Source organism: Amphiprion ocellaris, chromosome 7 (assembly GCF_022539595.1).
Source record: "Amphiprion ocellaris isolate individual 3 ecotype Okinawa chromosome 7, ASM2253959v1, whole genome shotgun sequence".
Taxonomy (NCBI): domain Eukaryota; kingdom Metazoa; phylum Chordata; class Actinopteri; family Pomacentridae; genus Amphiprion; species Amphiprion ocellaris.
Window position 1 is genome coordinate 29,567,003 of NC_072772.1, and position 21,943 is coordinate 29,588,945.

The 21,943-nt window shown below is 40.9% G+C and overlaps 1 protein-coding gene across 1 annotated transcript in view; it reads left to right on the forward strand.

The window, feature by feature from the left end:
* The window catches only part of gbe1b (glucan (1,4-alpha-), branching enzyme 1b), a 76,137-nt gene that overhangs the window by 28,908 nt on the left and 25,286 nt on the right, over positions 1 to 21,943 (forward strand). Inside the window, exons 8-13 of the mRNA XM_055012182.1 lie at positions 956 to 1,071; positions 2,059 to 2,186; positions 2,483 to 2,581; positions 10,076 to 10,186; positions 10,268 to 10,439; positions 21,236 to 21,420. Coding sequence (XP_054868157.1) covers positions 956 to 1,071; positions 2,059 to 2,186; positions 2,483 to 2,581; positions 10,076 to 10,186; positions 10,268 to 10,439; positions 21,236 to 21,420 — 811 coding nt within the window. The remainder of the gene's footprint in view (positions 1 to 955; positions 1,072 to 2,058; positions 2,187 to 2,482; positions 2,582 to 10,075; positions 10,187 to 10,267; positions 10,440 to 21,235; positions 21,421 to 21,943) is intronic.

Sequence of the window (21,943 nt, forward strand, 5' to 3'; positions counted from 1 at the left end):
TGTCATTCGTCTCAGATCCTTGGTGCCCCGCTGCTGCTTTCCAGCGCGACATCCGTGTGTACAGTGTTTCATTTGATGCTCATTACGCACGCTGCACAGAGACGACCAAATATTGAGTTTCAACTGACGTTTCCATGGCAACGCGCCGCCGAATGGTGAAGAGTTGAGGTGCGTAGTGTACTTTGCCTTGAGTGGCTGTTCAGAACCAGATGACTCTCCCAGTTAGGAACGGGGACTGGGGCCGTTTATGGAATCCACCTCCTCCAGCCTCCACCAACGCAGTCCAGCCAGCAGGCACGGCGAGCATTTGCATCCTTTGTAGCACACCGTGGGCTACACAACAAACGCAACGTACGCTTTCAAATTCACATAGTTTATTGGTTGCAAGTATTTGTGTTCTGCAGCATTTGCCCTCTAGCTTGTAGGACAGAGGAGCTCGGCATAGGTCGAAGATGAAGCCAAAGTGAGTAGAAGTGTGTGATTTATCTCATCCTCAGGAGAGGGAACTCAATTCCCCTGCACGGTGTTTGTTTACCCAAGTGTGGCATGAAATCCTATCAGTTCAAATACACAGGGATGGGCCTGGCCGTACAAAACTCTTGCCCAGTGGTCATGCAAGTGATCTGATGGAAATCGGAAAACTTCGCTATGGACTGTAAGCCACTGATTTCTCATCCTGACAACTGGATATGTGAAAGACACCATCCCCTCTCCAGTGTAGTTAATGAAAACACTGTCTGCTGTCACTGACGCTCCATCTCCAACATAATGGAGCTTTGGTTATCAATATGTGAATGTCCTGTAGCGGTGAAAATTAATCTCTGGTGCCCAAAGTGCATGATGAGATGTGTGAATAATTCACAGCTTCTTATTTATCTGACCTTGGATGTGTGTGTGTGTGTGTGTGTGTGTGTGTGTGTGTGTGTGTCTGCCTGTTTGTGTGTTTTTTTTCCAGCTGGGAAGTGCTGCGTTTCCTGCTGTCAAACCTGCGCTGGTGGATGGAGGAGTACCGCTTTGACGGATTCAGATTTGATGGCGTTACCTCCATGCTGTACCATCACCATGGCATCGGTAAGGCTGGTTAGTGTGCGCTTTGCATTGCAGCACGGGGGTAGAGAGTGTAAAGCCTGTCAGGCTGCTTTCCTTTGTAACTCACAGTGCAGTATGCACCACAGACTCCTGAGGGTTAAAGAATAATTGAAACGGATACTGCATGTATAAAAATGTTATTTTTATACATGCAGCATCTGTTAAAAATTCTTATCACTAAATCATGTTTGCGTTAAAAAGACCACAACAGTGTAAATGTTTCCTCATGAATAAGCCTGCGTCTTAATTTGAAAGTGTTAATTAGATTCAGGGTTAAAAAAGAAAAAGCATTGTCCAGGTATTTTTTTAAGTTGAGAGTCAAAATGTGTTGCATGACTACAGATAAAAAAAAAAAAAAACAGTTACTATAGTGTTTGATTGACATAATCTGCAGGATACATAGCAATGTGCCAGCAAAAGAAGACTGAAAAGATTTAATGTTCACACAGATGTAAACATATTAAAAATGCAGCTTTGCAATTGTTTTGTTGGAAGAAAACACAGTGAGCACATTTGTGGCCTCCTGAGTGCACACAGACAAACACCCAACGCCCCCCTTAAAAAACAACTTCCAATCTAGTTACACAAAAAGATGCGATTTGAAAACCGAGTTCGCCACTGTTTGTTAAAAAGCAAATATTATGACTATCAGTTTGAGTCCTGAAGACAGAAATACAGGAAAGTGACTTTCAGTAACACATCACGCAGTCTGGAATAATATATTATGTTATTATAAATGTTTTTAAATATTTAGGAAATGCTAAAGGTGTGTCTGTGCTAGTTTCTATCTTGAACAAGCCTGAACGTTATCCCTAAAGATTGCATTTCTTACTTACTATTAAGGAGAGTTAAGAAATATGTAAAAAGGATAAAACAGTGGCACCAGTTACAAAAAATCTGAGGACTGAAGAATTTTAGAAGTTTGGAAAACATGATGAGTGTTCACTGTGTGGGTGTTTTACTCTTCAGGCTCAGGCTTCTCAGGGGACTACAGCGAATACTTTGGCCTACAGGTGGATGAGGACTCTTTGGTTTACCTGATGCTTGCCAATCACATTCTTCATACGCTTTATCCCGACTGCATCACTGTTGCAGAGGTAAATACACACTCCACCGCACAGCATCCACTTTCTTTGCAATGACACTGCCCACAGCTATCATTAATTAGAAGAACTTATTAGTTAGGCACCGCTTACTTATGTATTCATTGCTGTAATTAAGAAGTAATGCAAAAGGAAATGGGATGCCACTCTTTTTTAGCCTGTGGTACAGGGATCTCACAGCCTTAACATGTGAGCTGTGGAGATGTATTGATGTGATCTTGGCTGACTGGGAAAGAAACCTGTGCACACAAAGAGAAAATGTGATATTAAACAGGGAGACTTCTGTGCAGGATGTGTCAGGGATGCCTGCTCTCTGCAGACCAGTGGAGGAGGGAGGACTTGGTTTTGATTACCGGCTGGCGATGGCTATTCCTGACAAGTGGATCCAGGTAGGGTGATTTACTTGCTTTTCAAATCTGCCTCTTTTTGTGCCTTTTGGGTTTTGTTTTTCTCCCCAGCCACATTTGCAGGTGCTGCAGGCCTCTGCTCACACAGAAACTTCTGCCACAAATAGACAGAAAAGTGGAAGCGTTTCAAAACAGGGATGAAAGACAAAGGGAGTGGCAGGGCTTGTTAGGAACAGCCTTGTGGTAAAGCTGAGCTTATTGCTAAGCTTTTGAGCCTTTAAAGAAACTTGCACACTGTTGCGCTCTGTTGTAATTTGAATGGACAAGGAGATTTTATACATCCACAAACCAGATGCAACATGCATAAGGGAAGCCGGTACAACTCAACTGAAATATAGGAGCCCACTAAAAGTGGAACACAGTTCTTGTCCAATACACCTGATGACAAAAAATGCTACAGATGCCTGCACAATGAGCCTAATTGCAATGCAGTAGATGAGCCCTGTGATAAAGACCATCTCTCTGAAGCTTCTAATGATCAGTTTCTGTTTCAAAAGAGGCTACAAACATTAAATACCAAATGTAGGTTTCTGATTTTCAGGCCTAAAAAAGATTTAAATCATGATGAAATGTATTCTCTCAAACCATGATGTCACATTTGCAATGAGACACACTAGTAAATGTAAACACTTCACATGATTTTTCTGGCTGTTGTGGAGAAAATGGTCTAAAGTTTCTTTCAGACAAGAGAGTCTGCACTACGGGGTTTTTCTGAAGCTGAGGAAGGTCTTTTTTCCTTTTTCTAAAGCAGTGCTAATTTATTTTTTTCTTTTTTACCCATCCTTAATCCTACCTGCTGTGCAAGTGTGAAGGTCATTATTTATCCATCCGAACACAGAGCCATGAATAAGTGATGGAAGTGACATAATTGTTATTGAAAATAAAAGCGTTTGACTTATTCATGCATAATGAATACGCCATGCTCACATAAAATATTTTTATGTGAGCGGGAAAAAAAATGAGATTTAATAATGTTAACATGAAGGTCATCCAGTCACTGATCCAGGTGGAAATTTCTTTTGTGATGTTTTTTTTTTTCTTAAGTCGAGCTTTGAATAAGCTGACAGTCACCTTTACATTTCACTTTATTCATTATTCACTCTGAAACTTCTGTCCTTGGGGTAGCTTTATATGATGTCAAAGCAAAGGTTATTTTTTCCAGCTTGAATTCAGTGCTCTGTTGATTTTTTTTTTATTTTTTTTTTTACAACCAGTCAGACAGTCTGAATAGTTAAAGATCAGAAACTGTACTATCACAAGAAAAAAGAAAAAGCTCATCCCTTCAGGTTTATCACACTCTGTTCATTGTCAGAGGAAAAAAAAGATAATTTCAGCTACAGTGAATTAAAGAAGAAAAGAGTCAATTATGGTCATCTAAAATTAGAACCAGTAAGCTATGAAGAAATCCAAAAAATATTGTTTTTTAAATTAAAATGATGGAGTTTCCATGAATAAATTCGCACTGGCATGATGGTTCTAAGATCTGGATTTTGTGAATGACCTCAGCAGATGTCAAGCCAAAATCAGTTTTTTTATCTGAAATATGACAAACATGCAGAGATGATCTTGCTAAACACATCTGAGATAATTTGTGTCTCTATTAGAAATCTGTTCACTTCTGTGCTTATTTTCTTCAGTGCAAAAATGTCAACAAAATCATAAAATCTCTTGAGATGAGTTTTGGCATATAGGTCTATAAAATTTGTGGTCTGGCTAAAGGTGAAATGTGACTTTGAAAAATAGAAATAGACAAGCTGAAACAGAAAATGTAATTAGAATATGAAAAATGTGTGTTAATTTTATTTCTCTTTCAAATTGCATCGTTACCATATCCATATTGTCATTTCAGTACAGGCTGTTCTTTTTTATAGTTTTAATTTTCGTTCTACTATTCATGTTCTTGTAGTAGAATAGAAATCACCTAGTATGTTATCCACATTGCCTTTTGTTTTTCACATTCATCTTAGCTTTGACTGTACTGTAATATGAAAAAAAAAACTATTGTGTGGAAGAGTGAGGTCCTGTGGGAAAATGTCCTGTTGAGTAAGCCAGTTTTATTGCCTTCTGTCAGACGTTTTAAGGTTTTCCATGTTTCCTTGAAGGTTACTGTCAGGTTTGCTACACAGCATAAAGTGCAACTCTTTGCTCTGCTGTCCTCCAGATAAAAGGTAACTAATGTGTACATTTAAACACAAAAACTTACAGAGAAATGCCTGCTGAAGGATACAATGCTGAGCAGCTTCCAGTCTGGTTCCGATACAAAAAGAACTGTATTTTATATCTATATATGTTGTTTACTGCGGCTTTTGCTGTTTATATTTTTAACATGCTGATAAAGCCACAATGACAAAAACACTAACTTGAATTTTTCCACAAAACCAACTGAAATATTTAATATTACTCCTAAAATCGTGCTTTTTATTAACAGCCATTACTAGCAAAAGTGATAACACAAGCCGTCGATGTGTTGCCGCCCAACGCTGCTTCAGACTGGATGGGAAATTACGGCCACCAAATGTTCTCAGTTCTTCCACAACAACTGCTGAAGCACCCTTTAGCTCGCCACTTCAGCCCAAACTGCCACTGTGAAAGTACTTAATGGCCCACAGTGGGAAAACATTGTTTATAACTGTTCCGCCATCAGGTATGAAAGTCCATAACTGTATAACGTCGGTGCCAAGTAGCACAGAGAAAGTGTATGCGTGCCCAGCCGTCCATCCAGAGACAGAAATAAATGTTGTTATGCATTTGTTTATCTGAAATGCTTATTTTCCTGCTGTTTCTGAGGGCATCAACCTAAAGCACACGACCAGACTGTCTCTTAGAAAGCTTTCTTTGAGTCTTGTCTAGCAGCAGTATGTTGCTCCACTGGAGAACTTGGATAAATTTACAGTACTCGAGATCAGTACATAACTCATAATTTATTTTCTTGACATCCTGTAATAATGAAACCACTCCCTATTTATTGTCAGTATGCGGCAGTGTTTTTATGAAATCAGCAAATATTACTTGAGAAAGTACATTTGTAGGGGCAGAAACAGACAGCAGGTTATCTCAGGGGAAGCGTCTGGCTGTTTGGGTTGGCTGGCGGATGGATGTGGAATATTTTCTGTCCTGTCTGAGTGTGTGTGTGTGTGTGTGTGTGTGTGTGTGTGCATGCTCAGACCTTTTCTTACAATTGAAGGAAAATACCTTTTACAGAATACAAACAGACGTTGTCTCTTGTAAGATTCATGTAAAGCTTTTTTTTTTCTTTCTTCCTTTTTGTCCGCTTGTCTACACTGAAAGTTATATTTACTCATATTTTGGTGAAAAAGCAAAGCATGAGTGTGTGACCTCGGCACCGCATGCATCCTCTTGCGCTACGGTTTCTTGTGTTTCTCGATGGGGGAAGTCAATGCATCGTTAATCAAGTCTGTCTCTCACAGCAGTGGGTTTTACTCAGTGGCGAGGATGGAGGGAGGAGAAGGGATGGGAAGAGGAAGGAAAGGAGGAGGGTGAGAGAGAGATAGTCCCAGACTTGACCTTCCTCGGTGATACTAGCGTGAGCTGTGCGGCAGGCAGTGCTGCTCCGCCGAGGTTTCACAGGATTATCCTCGGGACGCCTCCAGAGAGGTTGTTGCTGCTTTTACTTTCCAAACAATATTGCTGGCAATGCAATATTTGTTTAGATACTTCTTTTGGTTGCATTTTTTCAATTAAATTTGTTGCCTCCCCTGAGGAGACTTGAAGCCGGAGGAGAGCAAGTGAGCAGTGAAATTCTTGTATTTCTGTGCAGGGAAGCATTCATATGAACATGCCTTGGTATAGTCAGTGAAGTGCACTCAGGGCTAGCCTTGCCTCTCCTCACAGAGTGTCAATTAGGGAGGGATTTGAATGGACTGAAGTGGAGCCTCCAGTGAGGTGTGTGTTGCAGAGAAGGAGATATGGAGTGGGGAGGACAGGCATTCAGGAAGATAGACAGAGGGAGAGAGACAGACGGGCAGCAAGAAACAGAAGGAAAGAGAGACAAAGACAGAGCAACAGAGCTGTGAGCTTATTTATAGATTCACATGTGTGCACGATTGAATTTCTCTCAGTTCCTCGGCTGGGCCCTCACGCTGCCTTTCGTCCTCAGCATGACTGATTGATATGACTCATTTACTGGCTGCAGAAGGCTGTTAGGACCAACAGACTGTGAAAAATTAAGATATCCTAATGAGAAGACCAGATAAGGCGCACAGCACAAGTTTGGATGATTTGATCTGATTATGACCATAAAATGCTGTCACTCCTAATGGATAATGTTACAAAAGCCCTCTAATTTAACAAGCACCCTTCCCTCCAGCTACAATAGATTGAGATGTAATTGAAACAATTAGAGGCAGAGGAGGTAGAGGGCTCCATGGTAGCAGCTTGGATAAAAGAAGGTGATGCAGAGAATTCTCCGGCATCCAACTGCTTCCCTCAGCTGTTCAACTTGAATGACCTCTGAGTCAATTGTCCCAATTTTTGTTTCTGTTCCTCCATTTATTTTAATTGAATGAAAATATCAGTCTGCACAGCTCTCTTCTTATTAAGTTCCAGGGAAAAAATCAATTTCTAGTTCACATACTTTGCTCTGTCCATCATAGCAGAAACACTTTCAATTAACGTGACTTTTTTATTAAAAAAATAAAAAAAATTTGAGGCCGCTGGCAAGCAGAGACGGACCTCGGCTTGTTTATGTAAACATGTCAGCAGTTTCATCGCCCGCCTTTAAAGGGAGCCCACTCTCTTTGACCCCCTCTGCCAGTGTCACTCTCTGCTTGCGTGCTTTAATAGCAGCAGAATTTCAGCTCCGGTTTGCTTCATTTTATTAGCTAATTGCACTCTCAGGCCACCCTTGTGTGGTGTTAACTTGCGGCGCTGGGTTTCTTTCACAGGGGTCTCAACAGGAAAAACTGCGAGGTGAGCCAAGGAGAGCCTTTCAGCTGAGTGAAAGCCCACGGCGGAGACATTTCTGTGGGCTGAAAGTTCGTTAATTTCTCAAACTGTGAAAATAAAAAGATGGCAAGACAATATTGTGATCCATGGGGCTGAGGACCACACACCTTCGCTCATCGCTCACCTCCAGGGTCGAAGCCTGACGTGTGAAGAGAGCACGTCCCCATAGCAACGCAAACGCACTCCCGGCGGATGTGTTTGCAGAGACAGGAGAGGCATGATGCTCGGGCCAGCCACCAAATGTAAAACAAGAGCTTTGCACTAAACTCATCTCTGCCACCGGGTCCTTCCCAGCGCCATGTGATGGTGTTGGAGAGGCTCTTGAATCAGTGGCAGCGAGATGACCTCATCCTGCACTGAGAGATTTTTTTTTCCTTTTTTTAAATTTTATTTCTGGCTCTGCCTAATTAATCTGGGCACTCTGGTTGGCTCCTGACAGCAGGCTTGTAAAGTAAGATTTGTGCACTGCTCATTATCATTGATGAAGTGGAGTGTCAGTGGTGCCAGGAAGCTCGGCTGGTCGGGGCTGATGTGGGTGAGCTGGTGGTAGGGAAGTCGTCAACCCATTCACTCCTGTCTCCGCTCCGACAGTCCCACTCCCAGATTAATTGCTCCCAGACCACTTTTGCGGTTGAATTGAATTGTAATGATTCATAAGGAAGTGTAAAATGTCTGATTGTACGTGGATGTGGAGGCAGCCAGACGGATCTCTGGGGTATTTCCTGTAGATTCAGTTGTTTAGTTTTTATATTGGAGCTGAAGAAACCAGTCTATGGAGGATTTATTTATTTCCAGCTGGTGTTGCCTGCTAGGTTTAGCCGTAGGGGTGAAATTCATATTTAAGCTTTGTATTATAGTGTATAGTGCTACCAAACCATCATTTCTAACAAGATGGCTTTTCATTCAGACGTGTCTTGAGAATTGGAACAAGAGGCTATGACCAATCTGCCTTTATTATTAAGAAATGTATTTCGGAAGTTGACATTGTTATACTTCTCCCACTTGTATTCATGTATACGTGCTTGCATCCCTGTGATAATCCCTGATGTTTTTCATCCTCTTTTTTTTTTGCGTAGTTTTTTTTCTCTTTATTAACGGTATCATTAAATATAAAGCTATATTTCTAAGAATAATGCCAAATAACATGCTTCATTTTTACCTTGTATTCAAAATTTAACATTGTTCAAATTGTTACCTATATTGTGTATGGGAGCAGGAGACTTTGTATAAGCTCCTGTAGTTTCCTTCCCTCCGTAACATTTTGCATTTCTCTGTAATGTTCAATATTCAAGACTAAAGAAAAAAATTAACAGTTAAAACACCAAGAAATAGATGATAATGTTTAATAAATCAAATAGCTTTTTCTCATTTACAAAAAATACAGTAGGTGGGTGCATCATTAGAGGCCCGATCTGCTTTGAAATTCATCTTGAGCCAAGGAATTACCAGCCAGGCTCAGTTTGAGGATCTGAGGAAGAAGTGCATTAAGGTCCTTCATGTAGATGATAAGTGCTCTGCTGAGTTTTTTTGGTGGCATTGGCAATGACTAATATGGCCACACAAGGCTAAGGTGAGAAAGAGTGATTGTGAACAGATGGTGATATATAGAGCGGGATAGCCTCTATTTAGGTGGACCAGCCAGTTCATCTCAGACATATTGATCGGCACAATTTACTCTCTTTACTCAGAGGATTATGGCTCTGTAGAGTAATATAAAGGTTTCCTGACATGTCAATCAGCTGTCACTGCCAATTCCACCGAGCAGACTTCAGCCCGTCACTGAAATGGGTTTGCCAACTCCCCCCACTGCTCAGACAGGCTGCAAGTCTATTGCCAAGGGTTCTTGGAGGGCATAAACTCTTGTTTTTTTTTTTCCTGTTTAGAAATGATACCAGTACTGTGACTCTCTAGCATCTCTCTTGTTTATTAAATCATCTCTGACCACACTGCAGCACAAAAGGTTATTTTTTACTCGAGCCTCTGCTATTATTTTTTGTGTAACTTTTAGTGATTAGGAGCAGTCAGTGTGGCTGTACAGCAGCACTGTGTGGGAAGATGTGCTTTGGATACTTGCTTTACTGACCCCCTGTTTCCTTCCGACCTCTGGAAATGACTCCTTTGGCAGGAAGTGTGCATGTAGGCAGGCCAGCAGAGGGGCATTGATTCCATGGTTGGATTTATTGTTGAATCCCTCCGTTTGGATGAGAGGCTCTGACCTTGCCCATCTCAGGTGGGGAGAGCTGATGCCTTACTACCCATGGGCTGTAGTGAAGTTATTAAAAACTCCATTACCACCATTCAAAGGTAGACATAACTCACGGTGCGGATATAGAGATGTCAAAACAGAGATTGATCTGAGAAAGAAGTGTAACCCAGAGAAAACTTAAGAAAGGTAGAAAGACTGCCAGAACTGAAATACTGAGCTTTAGGCATCCATCAGAGCCTGAATAGATCTCTCAGCTACACATCTATCATACCCTTTTTCAATAACCCCTCTCTGTCACTGTGAAGATCCTGAAGGAGTTAAAGGATGAGGACTGGAACATAGGCAACATCACCCACACACTGACCAACAGACGATATGGAGAGAAGTGCATCGCCTATGCAGAAAGTCACGACCAGGTAAGCTTTTCTGCACCGTCTTACTTTACAGAGTGGGTATTATCTGGGGTGTGAATAATGAAATATAACTTGCGTTTTCAGGCTCTGGTCGGTGATAAGACTCTGGCCTTCTGGCTGATGGACAAGGAGATGTACACCAACATGAGCTCTCTGATTCCCATGAATCCTATCATCAACCGTGGCATTCAGCTGCACAAGATGATCCGGCTAATCACACATGGTCTGGGTGGAGAAGGCTACCTTAACTTCATTGGTGAGTCATCGTGCTAACACGCAGAGAAGCTGACACTGCAGCAGAATATGAATTATACCAGCATAATACCTATTTGTAATCCAGCGACATAAAATTGATTTACAGTGACAATCGCTACTGGTTCAGATAGTCTAGCAGGCACTAAACCAATCATCATTTGCACATGTCATTTTAGCTTTTGCATCATGCATCTTCTCACATACGTCAAAACAAATCAAATTACATGTCGTTATACCATTGATCTGTCCATGCTGTTATGTAATCGCAACACATGTCTACATGGTTCCACTGACACTGAAATGCTGATCAGTCAAGAGACGACCAAGGTCATTATTGTGAGGCAGCAGCCCTCTGTTTGGTTCATTGTTTTTTTATTAAAACAGGCAAGGTGAATCATTTCAGATCCCTCTCATGTGCTGTACTCTACCTGAATTTGAACTTCTCCCCTCAGGCAGTCACAACAATCTGTAAGTGTTCACTGAACAGATATAAATACGCATTTATTCTCCCGTCCATCCAAGTCTTACACAGGCAACAAGCAGAAACAGGCTTTGGGATAAATATTGAATTGATAAGGCTATCCCTGCTGTGTTCATTTGCACTACTGTTAGAGGCGTTATCTTTTATAGCTATAGTCATTTATTTTTGCACACATTCTTGTGTCATAGTGTGTTTTTTAGCTTCAGGGTAAAATTGAAAAACAGATTTTGCCTTTTCAATAATAAACATATGCTAATTTGTGAAGGCTTAAAATAACTCCGAGTAGCTCACTTATTTTTCATTTGGGTAAAGTGCTCAGTTATATGATTTGTTATATTTCTTTCATGGAATATATCTCTGGAGTAGCTTGCTACCAATGAGTCAAGGCTGATGATAAGCATCAAAGGAACCTTTTGAAGTGGGGTTGACATCACTTTCCAGAGCTGATGGTGAAATACAGGACAAAAGCTGTCTAAGATCAGATAGGTTCTTTTTTTTCTCAAATGGATCCAATTTTCAGTCACTGGTGTGATGCTTCTCATTTTTAGCTCACCATTTGGGCGAGGGCATGACTTTAGCAATGCATGCTGGTAAAGGTGATAAAGTGATAATTAATGATGTTGGAAGTTGACCTTGGTTGAAAGGAATGCGTTTCCTTGAATGTGCCTCTCACTGGTTTAATGTATATATAGCCTATAGGCCTACCTGAGATCCACAGCATTTTAGCTCCACCTGCTGACCAGGTGCTCCGGTCAAACAATTTCTATACTACCTGTGCTTCCTTCTTTGGATTCGTTATCAGCCAGTATTCGCCACAATGTTTGCTATTACTTAAAGTAACAAAAAAAAAAAGAAAGAAGCATCCTGTGAAGTTCTGCTAAGTGGATTGATGTGTGGGGGGGGGAAGAAGCACAATCAAAACAGCTGTTCTCCGTGGACAATCATAACAGGGCAGCTTATAATGATTAGGATGTCAGAGAATTGACCCCATGTGGGCAGCTGAAGGACAGTTGATAGTAATTATATCTCATTCTCTGTCTAAAGTGTAGCTCAAAGCCACTCTGTGCTGCACTCTCGCTGCTGTGTCTCTCATGGATTTTGGTGCCACGTTTACTTTCAACCAATCAGTGGAGTTTTAGAATCATAAGGAGCTGATGAGTGGAAAGCAATACTTAAAAAACGGTTTTGACGGTGATTGTATTACGTCGATCAGCGTCTGGTTAAAAAACATTACAAATTTGCTGGCTTGGCATCCTTACCTTTTTACCCAGAGTTACATAATTTGATTACTTTTTCCAGCATCAATAAACGTATACAGCAGATAAAGGACATCTTTTATGGATTTATGCTCTCAGGTGATGGCTGATTTGGCACCACTTCATTAACAAGCGTCCTGAAATAGTCATTGCAGTATATTTTTGCAAATCAAAGTGTGTCAATTTGGTTTAATAAGGAAATAATGAAATAGCATAATAATATTTTATTGTATTTGTAGTGGAAAACAAAGGCTAAGTGGGCCATTTGGAAGTAATCTGCATTTATTTATAAATAAAGTACATTGTGCTTCCACTAATAACACATAAATCATTGTATTGTTCTTCTCTATATTGATATCAGTATTGTAGGTCAGAAAAAGCATACAAACCCATAGGCTAATGAGAAAATCACCAAAACCTTGTTAGCAAACTTAGGCCTAATCAGTAAATCAAGTGTAGAGTTGTGGGTTAAAAACTGCTTTTAGGTATCTTTATATAATAAACGAACACAGTCTAGCTTGCTATTTATATGAAGTATCTACTTGTGTGAACTATGGCTTGAAAAAGAAACATTTCAGAAGAAAGTAGTCTCATACAGTTTGGATATTTATCAGAAAAAGCTGACAAATTGAGTTGAATCTGCTCTACATCGATCTGGGAATCCAGCTAAGATGATTCTGGAAGCACAACACAGAATAAAAGATCTTAGAGTAACAACTAAAGGCTTGGAGGAAACTCAGAACCTGGTTAACATCTGTGTTCACAAATGCGCCATACCATCAATGTCTCCTGTCGCTGGCTAGAAATTACACTTCAGTACAGCTCAGTTGTTTCCCCAATTACATAAGCAAGTGCCAAGTAATCGCTGGCTAAATTATGTTCGGAGGCAATGAGTTATTTTTGAATGAATGATATGCTACATTTATCAACTGCATCACAGCCGACGTGGAGTTTAGGGTGGAAGGCAGATATGAAGCAGTCACATCAGAAACAAGAGGTTGCATCTTAACTCCTGTCTGTGGCAGCAAAAGCACTGGTTCAATGTAAATACATGGAGCTTCTGACCATCAAGGATGAAAAGTTTGTTAAGGTATCGTACCGGATAAAGTCAGGGTTGCTGTCAGTTAGTTTTTAATCTTCAGATCAATTCTTCTTGCTGCTGCAGTTTGTCACAGTCCAGACAGGAAGCGTTTTTAACAGCAATTTTCCTGTCGGTACTTCGGGGTGCATCATATGTCAAAGTCCCCGCTCCCTCTGAATTCTATTATCTTCATAGTGGTCATGAGGATCTAGAAGGCCTGTCATTGATTAAATATGTGATTTAATCAGAATCCTTTTACATATTTTTACTTCTGTATACATTTTCTCTCATAGATTTGGAGAAAATACAGGAAAAAGAAACCAAATAAAGTAAAATAAAATGTACCTCTTCAAAAATATTTTAGCTAATTATGTTCCATTTCCTTAATTCAGAGTTTGTAGAATTACTGAGATAAATAAGCACAATTCAAACTTTAATGCACTCCATTCTGTCAACTAATGCTGAGTGGTTTGAAGAGATATGAAAAGAAGACCAGTATCAAGGAAACAGAGAGACGAATACTGTTCTCTTCTGAGAACTGCTGTCTGACTGACTAAAATAATGAAGCTATCATGTTGTGATAACAGAAATAATGGATGAAAGTTTTTGGGAAGAACACGAAATCCGAGAACTGAAGGAAAAGAAAAAGTTTCAGAAAATCTGCAAAGACACACCACACTGAAGTTCACACAGTGAGAACTTTCCAAAGTTCAGGCCATTAGATGAGCATTAGGGAAATGCTCAAGAAAGGAAAATCAAGTAAATCTGAGATGACATGCCGTGTCAATGGATCAATGATGGCAGAGTCATTTAGCCAGTACTGAGCGAGAGCAAATTGTTTGAGCAAGCAAATCAATTTGAAGTGCCTAGCCTAGAAAAACCCATTTATTTACTCATGACCAATAGCAAACACCACACAGCAAGAGGACAAAGGGAGCATCCGCATTTGAGGTGCCGAGAGACGGATACTGTAAAGGATGTTGGAGCGTCAATGACATTAAAGCTCCAAGTGGCGTGGCAGTAATGAAACGCCTCAGTGGTTTTATCATTATATCAGCAGGGACAAAATGGAAGTGCTCGCACTTCCTGACTTTCAGGGCTCACAGAGACTTAAGATAACCTTGCAGATTTACAGTCTAAATTATTGAGCTAAAAACTTCTCCCAGCACTTTGCATTCATGGAGAGCTACGGTGCAACAGGCCGCTATTATACTGCAGCCTTGGACAATGAATTGAAAACCGGTGCTTCCTCCTCATACATTTCAAATACATAAGCCCACTGAGAGCTTGCTGTGCTTTCAGGCCTGTGGTTTTGGGCGAATGTGCCAATCCCACCTCTGCTGTTGAACCACTAATGCTTATTTAATGTGCAAACTGGGAGTGGGAATGTACATTAACACGGTAGCAAGAAATCAATCCAGTAAGTGCAAATAATCATTGCATCATGTCTACAGCTTTTGGTCGTTTTGTTTTTTTTTTACACTGCGTTGAAAACCTTCTGTGACTCTCGCCTTCCTATCCCTTCTGATTCCCTCATTGATCTTCCTTTGCCAGAATCCCTCCAATGGAAAACACATTGATCCTTGGCTCCTTCTTGTGCTGCTAATTACTGAGGGGACTGTGTCACAGTCAGGCCCTTATCTGATGCAGGGCTGTGTAGAGGAGTAATGGGACGTGCCATCTGAAAAGCTGTCTGACATAACCTTTTGTAAACATAGTTACCCCCCATTAATCGTATCGTTATTGGATCTACCATGAATTTAATCATCAACGTTATCCAAGAAGCTTTTTGGGATTTTTCCACCCTTTGGTACTGGTGCGAAATCTTCGTGGAGCTGCTGAAAAGAACCAATTTTTTCCTTATTTTATGAATATATTTTAATGTCAGGTTTTTTTTCTATATCATTTACATACTGCTTTGCCACCATCCTAGTGGATCTATGAGGCTGGTGATTTGAACTAAATGCCAACTAAAGCATGCTAGCATAGTATTTACTCTGCCTTCCATCTTATATTTCCGTCTCCACTCTCGTATTGGAGTTAATCGAGCATGGCTAAAAAGTGTTTTTCCCCTTAAAGGATCAACAATCTGGGGTTTTGGTCATCCGTCTTATCAGTAGTAAGGTTTATTTTTGAGATCACAGCAACAGCATCGCTTAAAAAAAAAAAAAAAAAAAAAAACATGAGCGGTCCAATCATACAGGTTCTAAACAAACCCCCAGGTAAGCCAAACTTGTTTGGAGGAGAAAACACACAGCAGACAATAAAATTCTTAGTCAAACACTTCTATGTAAACTTTCTGGGTAAACTTAAACCTGCAGTATTATACTAGCTGCTGTTGTGTATGCACATAGTTTCCTGTGCAACTTACTTCCAAAAAAAAGCACTTTTGATAATCTGGCTGAACAGCTGGCTCGTTTTTTTTACATGTGTTTGGTGCCCCTGTCTGACTTAATTGATGTCAGAAGTTGTAAAAAGCTGGAAATTATCCATTAGTGATTGTAAACAAAAACTCAGCACAGTATTTTCTGTCAGATAACAGCGCCCCTGATATATTATGATGATTTTATTCATCTGTATATTAGGGTGAGATCCATCATATTTCATTCTTAAACAGAGCATGCTATCTGGTTTATTTCAGCTGCGAGGAGGCAGAGGAAGGTGATTATCATGGTGATTAATGCAGGCATATGGGAAGAACATTGCCGTGTTATCCGAGAGGAGAGGGAAATGATTACCTAATGGAGGTGTGTCCAATGTGTTTCTTTAAAGCTGAAATCAAAAGAAGAGTCAAAGGCTTCCACGGGATACTGAATCAGTTCCTGCAGGAAACCAATCATCTCCGCCAGGCTTTATAAAATAATAATAACACTGGAAAACTGAAAGTAAATAGGCAAAAGAGGCCAGCGCTCTTATACCGTTAATGAAGTGGAGTTCTTTTAAGAGCTTATATCAAAGCAGTGGCCTGTATCTCGGCTTGCTGTCTTATACAAAGATTAGCATTCAGATCATGTTTTTTTTCCCCTCTAACCTTCATGTTTTTGTGCATCCATGTGTATTTGTGTGTGTTGGTGTATGAACGTGCCCTCTCTGCCTCCATATGGCCCACACTCTGCCAGACAGAAAATGGATAAGAAACCATTTAATGCAGTTCGCTCATTAATGGAAAAGTATACACTGGAGCATTTTCATAGTGTGAAGTGAATGTTAGCGAAATGTTTCGCATTTCTAGGGAGATTTTTGTTGTGGTGTGGTGTTCTTGCAGCATCCAAGCAGGTCAAATGTAGGCCGGTAGATGAAGTCACATCATTCTGAAATATTTCAAGTGCAGGACGAAGTAACCGCTTCTATAGATGCTTGTTATTTTGCCAACTGTGTTCTCACCTTCAGTTCAGTTCCTTCCATCTAACCCGAAGAAATATAAAATGATGCACTGTTTCCGTTTTGGTTCTACTCCATTTAGGGTTCACACTGACTTATTGCAAACAAACCAAAAGCTGTAAACATGCAGTCACATGAACTGACAGGCCACTCATTCATTCAACAGTGACCTGTTCTGCATCATGAGCGCTACATGGGCCTGCGGGGCCTTCGGTATCAAAATAGAATTTCTTCAGTGACCGACACACAGTGACACTGTGACTCTGGCATTTGAAATCTTTACTGTTTTCCCCTCAGAGCTTAGACAAAGAATAACAGCTGATCATAAGCAACACTCCAGCCTGTAGCTTGACTTCATTTGTCTTAAATAATGACAGAAGTGAGACAGAAATGAGCCGTTTTGTTGTGCAGAATGTTTGAGGGAATTGTTACCATGATCATCACGAGTAAAATAGTTTTCTTTAGTTTTCAGCTACATGGACCCACATTAAACCTTTCCAGGGGGTTTTGGTACATCTGCACTTTGTGGGACTGTGTTAAGTCACTGCGAGTGCAGCTGAGGTTTACAGGTATTTGCCACATTTCATTGCAGTGCATCCAGTAGTTATTGAGATATTTCTCTGAAGGAGAAAAATGTGAAAGGAATGACTGATATCAGCAGGCTTTATCCTCCAGAGACCATGACTTTTTGAACAAGCCTTCATGGGGGTTTTTGTAGCAATTCGTGCAATAGTTGTTGATATATTTCAGCATAGTAAACTGACTGACCAAACAGCATTGCCGTCCTTACACTCATGCCGCTAGCATGGCTGAAAAGCTCACATTAAGAAGTGGGCTGCAAAGGTGCAAACACGCCAACGTCTCCACCCTGGCCTGCAGGGCTGTCATGTTTTATTGAGAATCCTCGATAATGCATATTCTTTTATTCTTTTTTTGCAAGTTGAATGCACTACATACTCCAAACTTGGTTTGAATTGTGACTCAACTGAATAAACTCAGCCTTCCTATGCACAGCACACGGTTTAATACCTGTGTAATGGATTTGTAGCTGGCGTCCTCATGGATGTGTTGTCAGTGGTATGTGAAGTAACAACAGTCTTTTTGATGGCTTTTTTTGCAGTCTGAACTGAGCATTGCATGCCACTGCGCTGATCCATTTCTCTCTTTTTCTTCACCAGAAAGATGTACAATGCCTCTGTGATTGCTCTCACTCCCACCACCTACTCGGAGCGTATGCAACATAGTGCAACTCAGAGAGCCCATTTCCCTTGGGCGTATTGAAAGTCATTCTGGGAAATGTAGGAACTCAGAAAGTACTGTGGATGTTGACAGCTGAGTGCGGATACACCAAAATAATAAATTATCGAACATCACATATTGATGGTTGACAGTGAAAGATTATCTGAATGCAGAGATTTTTTTCTCTGCAGACTGAGTCCCTCCTGAGGTAATCATGGGGTTTATCCTTTAGGTGCTACTTAAAGGGAGGAGCCTCTAGCACCACGTTTGAGAGTTTTCTTTTATGCTATTTTACATGTCTTGATATTACGTGAAAGCTACCCGAACCCAGAGAATACTAACATTACTGTGACTGCCTTAGATCAATAAAAAAAACATGTTTTCTTTCTTCAAGGGAAGTTGTCAAAATGTGGCATGTCCTTGACATCCTTCATTCATCACAATCCTCTCCTCCTTAGTTGCCTTTTCAAGTGGAATAACAGTGTAAACAGTATATAGTTTTCTTAACGTAATTCTACTTCTCTGAATGCAATTGGAGCCCTATGTCCAGGCTTATCCACTGGTTTCCCCCCAATTCTTTGCATTTTTCACATTTGAAAATGCTTGAATGAGCTTATTCACCGCTTTGAGTCTGCACTTATGTGGATTGCACTGATGCAACTCCTCATCAAAAACATGCCAGAGGAGGTTAAGTTGTCACCAGACACGTACTGTATTTTCAAGAAGAGCCCAGAGTCTGCATTAAATTCTGATTGACTGTAATAAATCAGCCAGGAAGTGGGTGCGGCTGCCCTGGCCGAAATGTAGAGGTCGTACAGCACATATAGTCTATCAGTACTGTAAAACTGTCGCATATTAAACCTCCAACCCCCTGATATGCAACACACAGCTCAGACTGGCCTGTTGCACCACCGGCCTGCAACAATTTCCTCCACTATGTGAGGTTGTCCATCACAGTGCTGTTTCTATATTTCAGCATACCACAGATTTGCTCCAAAGGGACAGTCCAGGGGTAGCTAGGATCTAACAGTGCATCGTATCACTACCAGCCTTTTAATTCAGTACACACTACTAAGTAGTTCCCTTGTGTTTGTATTGAATAGTACAGTGGTGTGACGGTTAGGCAGAGAGGAATGACCATTTGGACAGTGGAGGACGACTCTTTCTTCCTTGCGGCTATGGAGACGTCGGGTCATTGGGAAGATTGACATTTTCGACAGGTTCCCCAGTGGCAGCGGAACACTCAGGAGAACTTCTTTGTCTTTTCGCTTGAGGGCGGTTCATACCTAACAGACAGATCCGTTGCCACCTGTGGCCGAGGCTATGACACAGCCTACAGGAGCTGGAACATGGAGGTGAAACCGCTCAGGTGTCTTGCAAAGGCATATATGTATAAAAAACAACTTGGGGATGATGTCCAAGATGGTGGCCTTGACCTCCTGTCTTAATGCCTTCACAGAATCCTAAATTTCTTGAGCCCTCCGGGTAGACTGACATGCCGGGTGTAGGATGCGAGTATTAGCCGACCAGTGGCTGCTCGTTTCTCACTACTTTCTCCTCTCCTTCCACTATCTCCCTGCTGCTGTTTTCAAAATCAACGTAACTACAGGAAGCAACAATAACCTCCAGGCAGCAGCCTACCACACTGAAAACTGCAGGTTTTGCAGAGGATTTGGATAGTGTGGTAAGGCAGCCCGGTATTTGTTTTCGGTGAATTATCCATTTTGATGACAGTGCTCGCCTACCTGCATGTAAATGTTCCACCAAAACAATTCAACCTATCACTATTTTAAGGGAACACTGACGCCACGTTTCACTTTTCTCTGCCTAAATACCTTATTCAGTAGATTAAACATTATTAGTATTAGTATTCACAGTTAGATTTTTAGGAATATTCAGCCATATCGATAGATAGCATAGACTAGAACGTGGCACAAACAATGTGAACTTTTGAGTATTCACACTAATGCAACGTCCAATGTTTGGCCTTTTTATTTATTTTTTTTACCAAATTGTAGCTAAATAACAGTATGGATCTTGTGCTCAGGCTGAAATGTGAAATATTATTACAAAACTTTCAGTTACACAATAAAGTAGAGTAGACATTCCTCTTGGTGCAGTGCAGGAAAGAAAGTCTGCCTTTGACTGCCAGTGTTGAGGTGTAATTCTCTCCTTAACATTTCAAGTTCAGTTGTGTGGGAGGCTTGTTATTCATGCAGATGTCACAAAAAGGCTCTTTCTCTCTCTCTCTCTGTCTCTTTCTCTTCGTATCTCTCTCTCTCTCTCTCTCTGTATGTCTTCACTGCCCTAACTCCTTGGCAAGTGCTGCAGTGGGCTCGTTCTGTTGGCAGTCCATGTCTTATTGTTGCTACTTCTTTAACACCTACATAATGTATTTCATTAGTATGTGCTGTCAGTCGCCGTCCGTTCCACTCCGTCCCATCACTCAGACTTTTTCTTTTTTTTATTTGTTTATTTTTATTTATTTATTTAGCTTTGGTACCGTCTCCCTCTGTCTCTTGTCTGTGTTTCTTTCTCTGCCGGGAATTCAATTATCCCAGCTGTTGTTTTATGATGTTGTCATGACATCCGATGACGGATTCATTATCTCATCTCCTGGCGTGACAGGATAGTAGCATCAGGGCTGTTCTTCTTCTACAGAATGCATTCAGTTCTAGGGACTGTGTAGACTATGTAACTCTTCATCCATGAAGTTTTTATACTTGGTGGTAGCTTGCTTTCCTGCTTAATTAAAAGATGTTAAGGAAAACGAACAAACCGGAGGTTGTGCGGTGGCGGAATAATACAGAAATTTAGATAGTGTTTTCATAAATGTGAATTAATCAACAGTGAGATGAAGAGAGATCTCCCGATGACTAGCACTGACTTGACGTTTGGTCTTTGTTATGGAGAAAGAATACATAAATTATTATAATATTCCAGTGAATTAATTTTGCATACGTTTGGTGAAGAAGTGAAACTCAAATGAAAGCCATGGGATTTATTTGCACAGCAACTTGTGGTTTTTTTTTTGTGTGTTTTTTTTTTTTTTTTTATGAAAGGGCAGGTTCTTGGGTGAAACGAAGGTTGGCACAGCGTGGTTGGTGAAAATGTTGCAAGAGCACTGTGGCTCTGTTTTAATATGGAAAGTATTAACCTCTGCTGGGGCTATAAAAAGGTCGCAGACAGACGCTGACTCTGGACTGTTTGATCTCTGTCTTTTTCTGGTCTTGTTAAAAATTGCACAAAAACCTGAAAAGAAAAAAATTTTATTTAGCCCGGCACGATATGCTAATTCACAGACTGTGCGCCTTCCCCTTCATTATGTACATTCTTTAATAACACTCTCTGTGTTGCAGGAAATGAGTTTGGCCATCCTGAGTGGCTGGATTTCCCCAGAGAGGGCAACAATCAGAGTTACCACTATGCCCGTCGGCAGTTTAACCTGGTGGATATGGATCACCTCCGCTACTGTCAGCTCTATGCCTTTGACCGGGACATGAACCGCACCGAAGACAAGTATGGCTGGCTGGCAGCTCCACCTGTAAGGACATCACACACACCCTGTACAGTAGGCTTTGTGCAAAAACTCTCAATGACAAAAAAAATCACTGCACTGTTTTTAATCACAACACAGAATATTTAATAACTCCTTTCTGAGCCAGTTGTTCAGCCGGAATAAATGCATTCTTAGGCCACCATCTTAACACACCTGTACAGTTTTCCCGTTTCCATTCTGGAAATGTCTTGTTTCTCTGGCTGCTGTCAAGTCGAACTGTAATAGATTTCACTCTATTCCTTCGGCTTCTGTCTTTGTCTGCAATTGAAGGAGAGGAATTGGGAGGAAAAAAAATGTTTTTCTCTTGAGGGGCTGGTCGCAAAGTAATGGGATAATGCAAATGGAGAGTGTGGCTAAATTGACAGGGATTAGAAGTGAGGGTGTGTAATTGATTCAAAAATGCCCACCCTCACATCCCTGGGAATCAGTCCTCAGATTAAAGCTGCTTCACCTTGTTATGTTACACTCTGACCTGAGTATTTCTCCTTGACAGACAAATGCAGCAGAG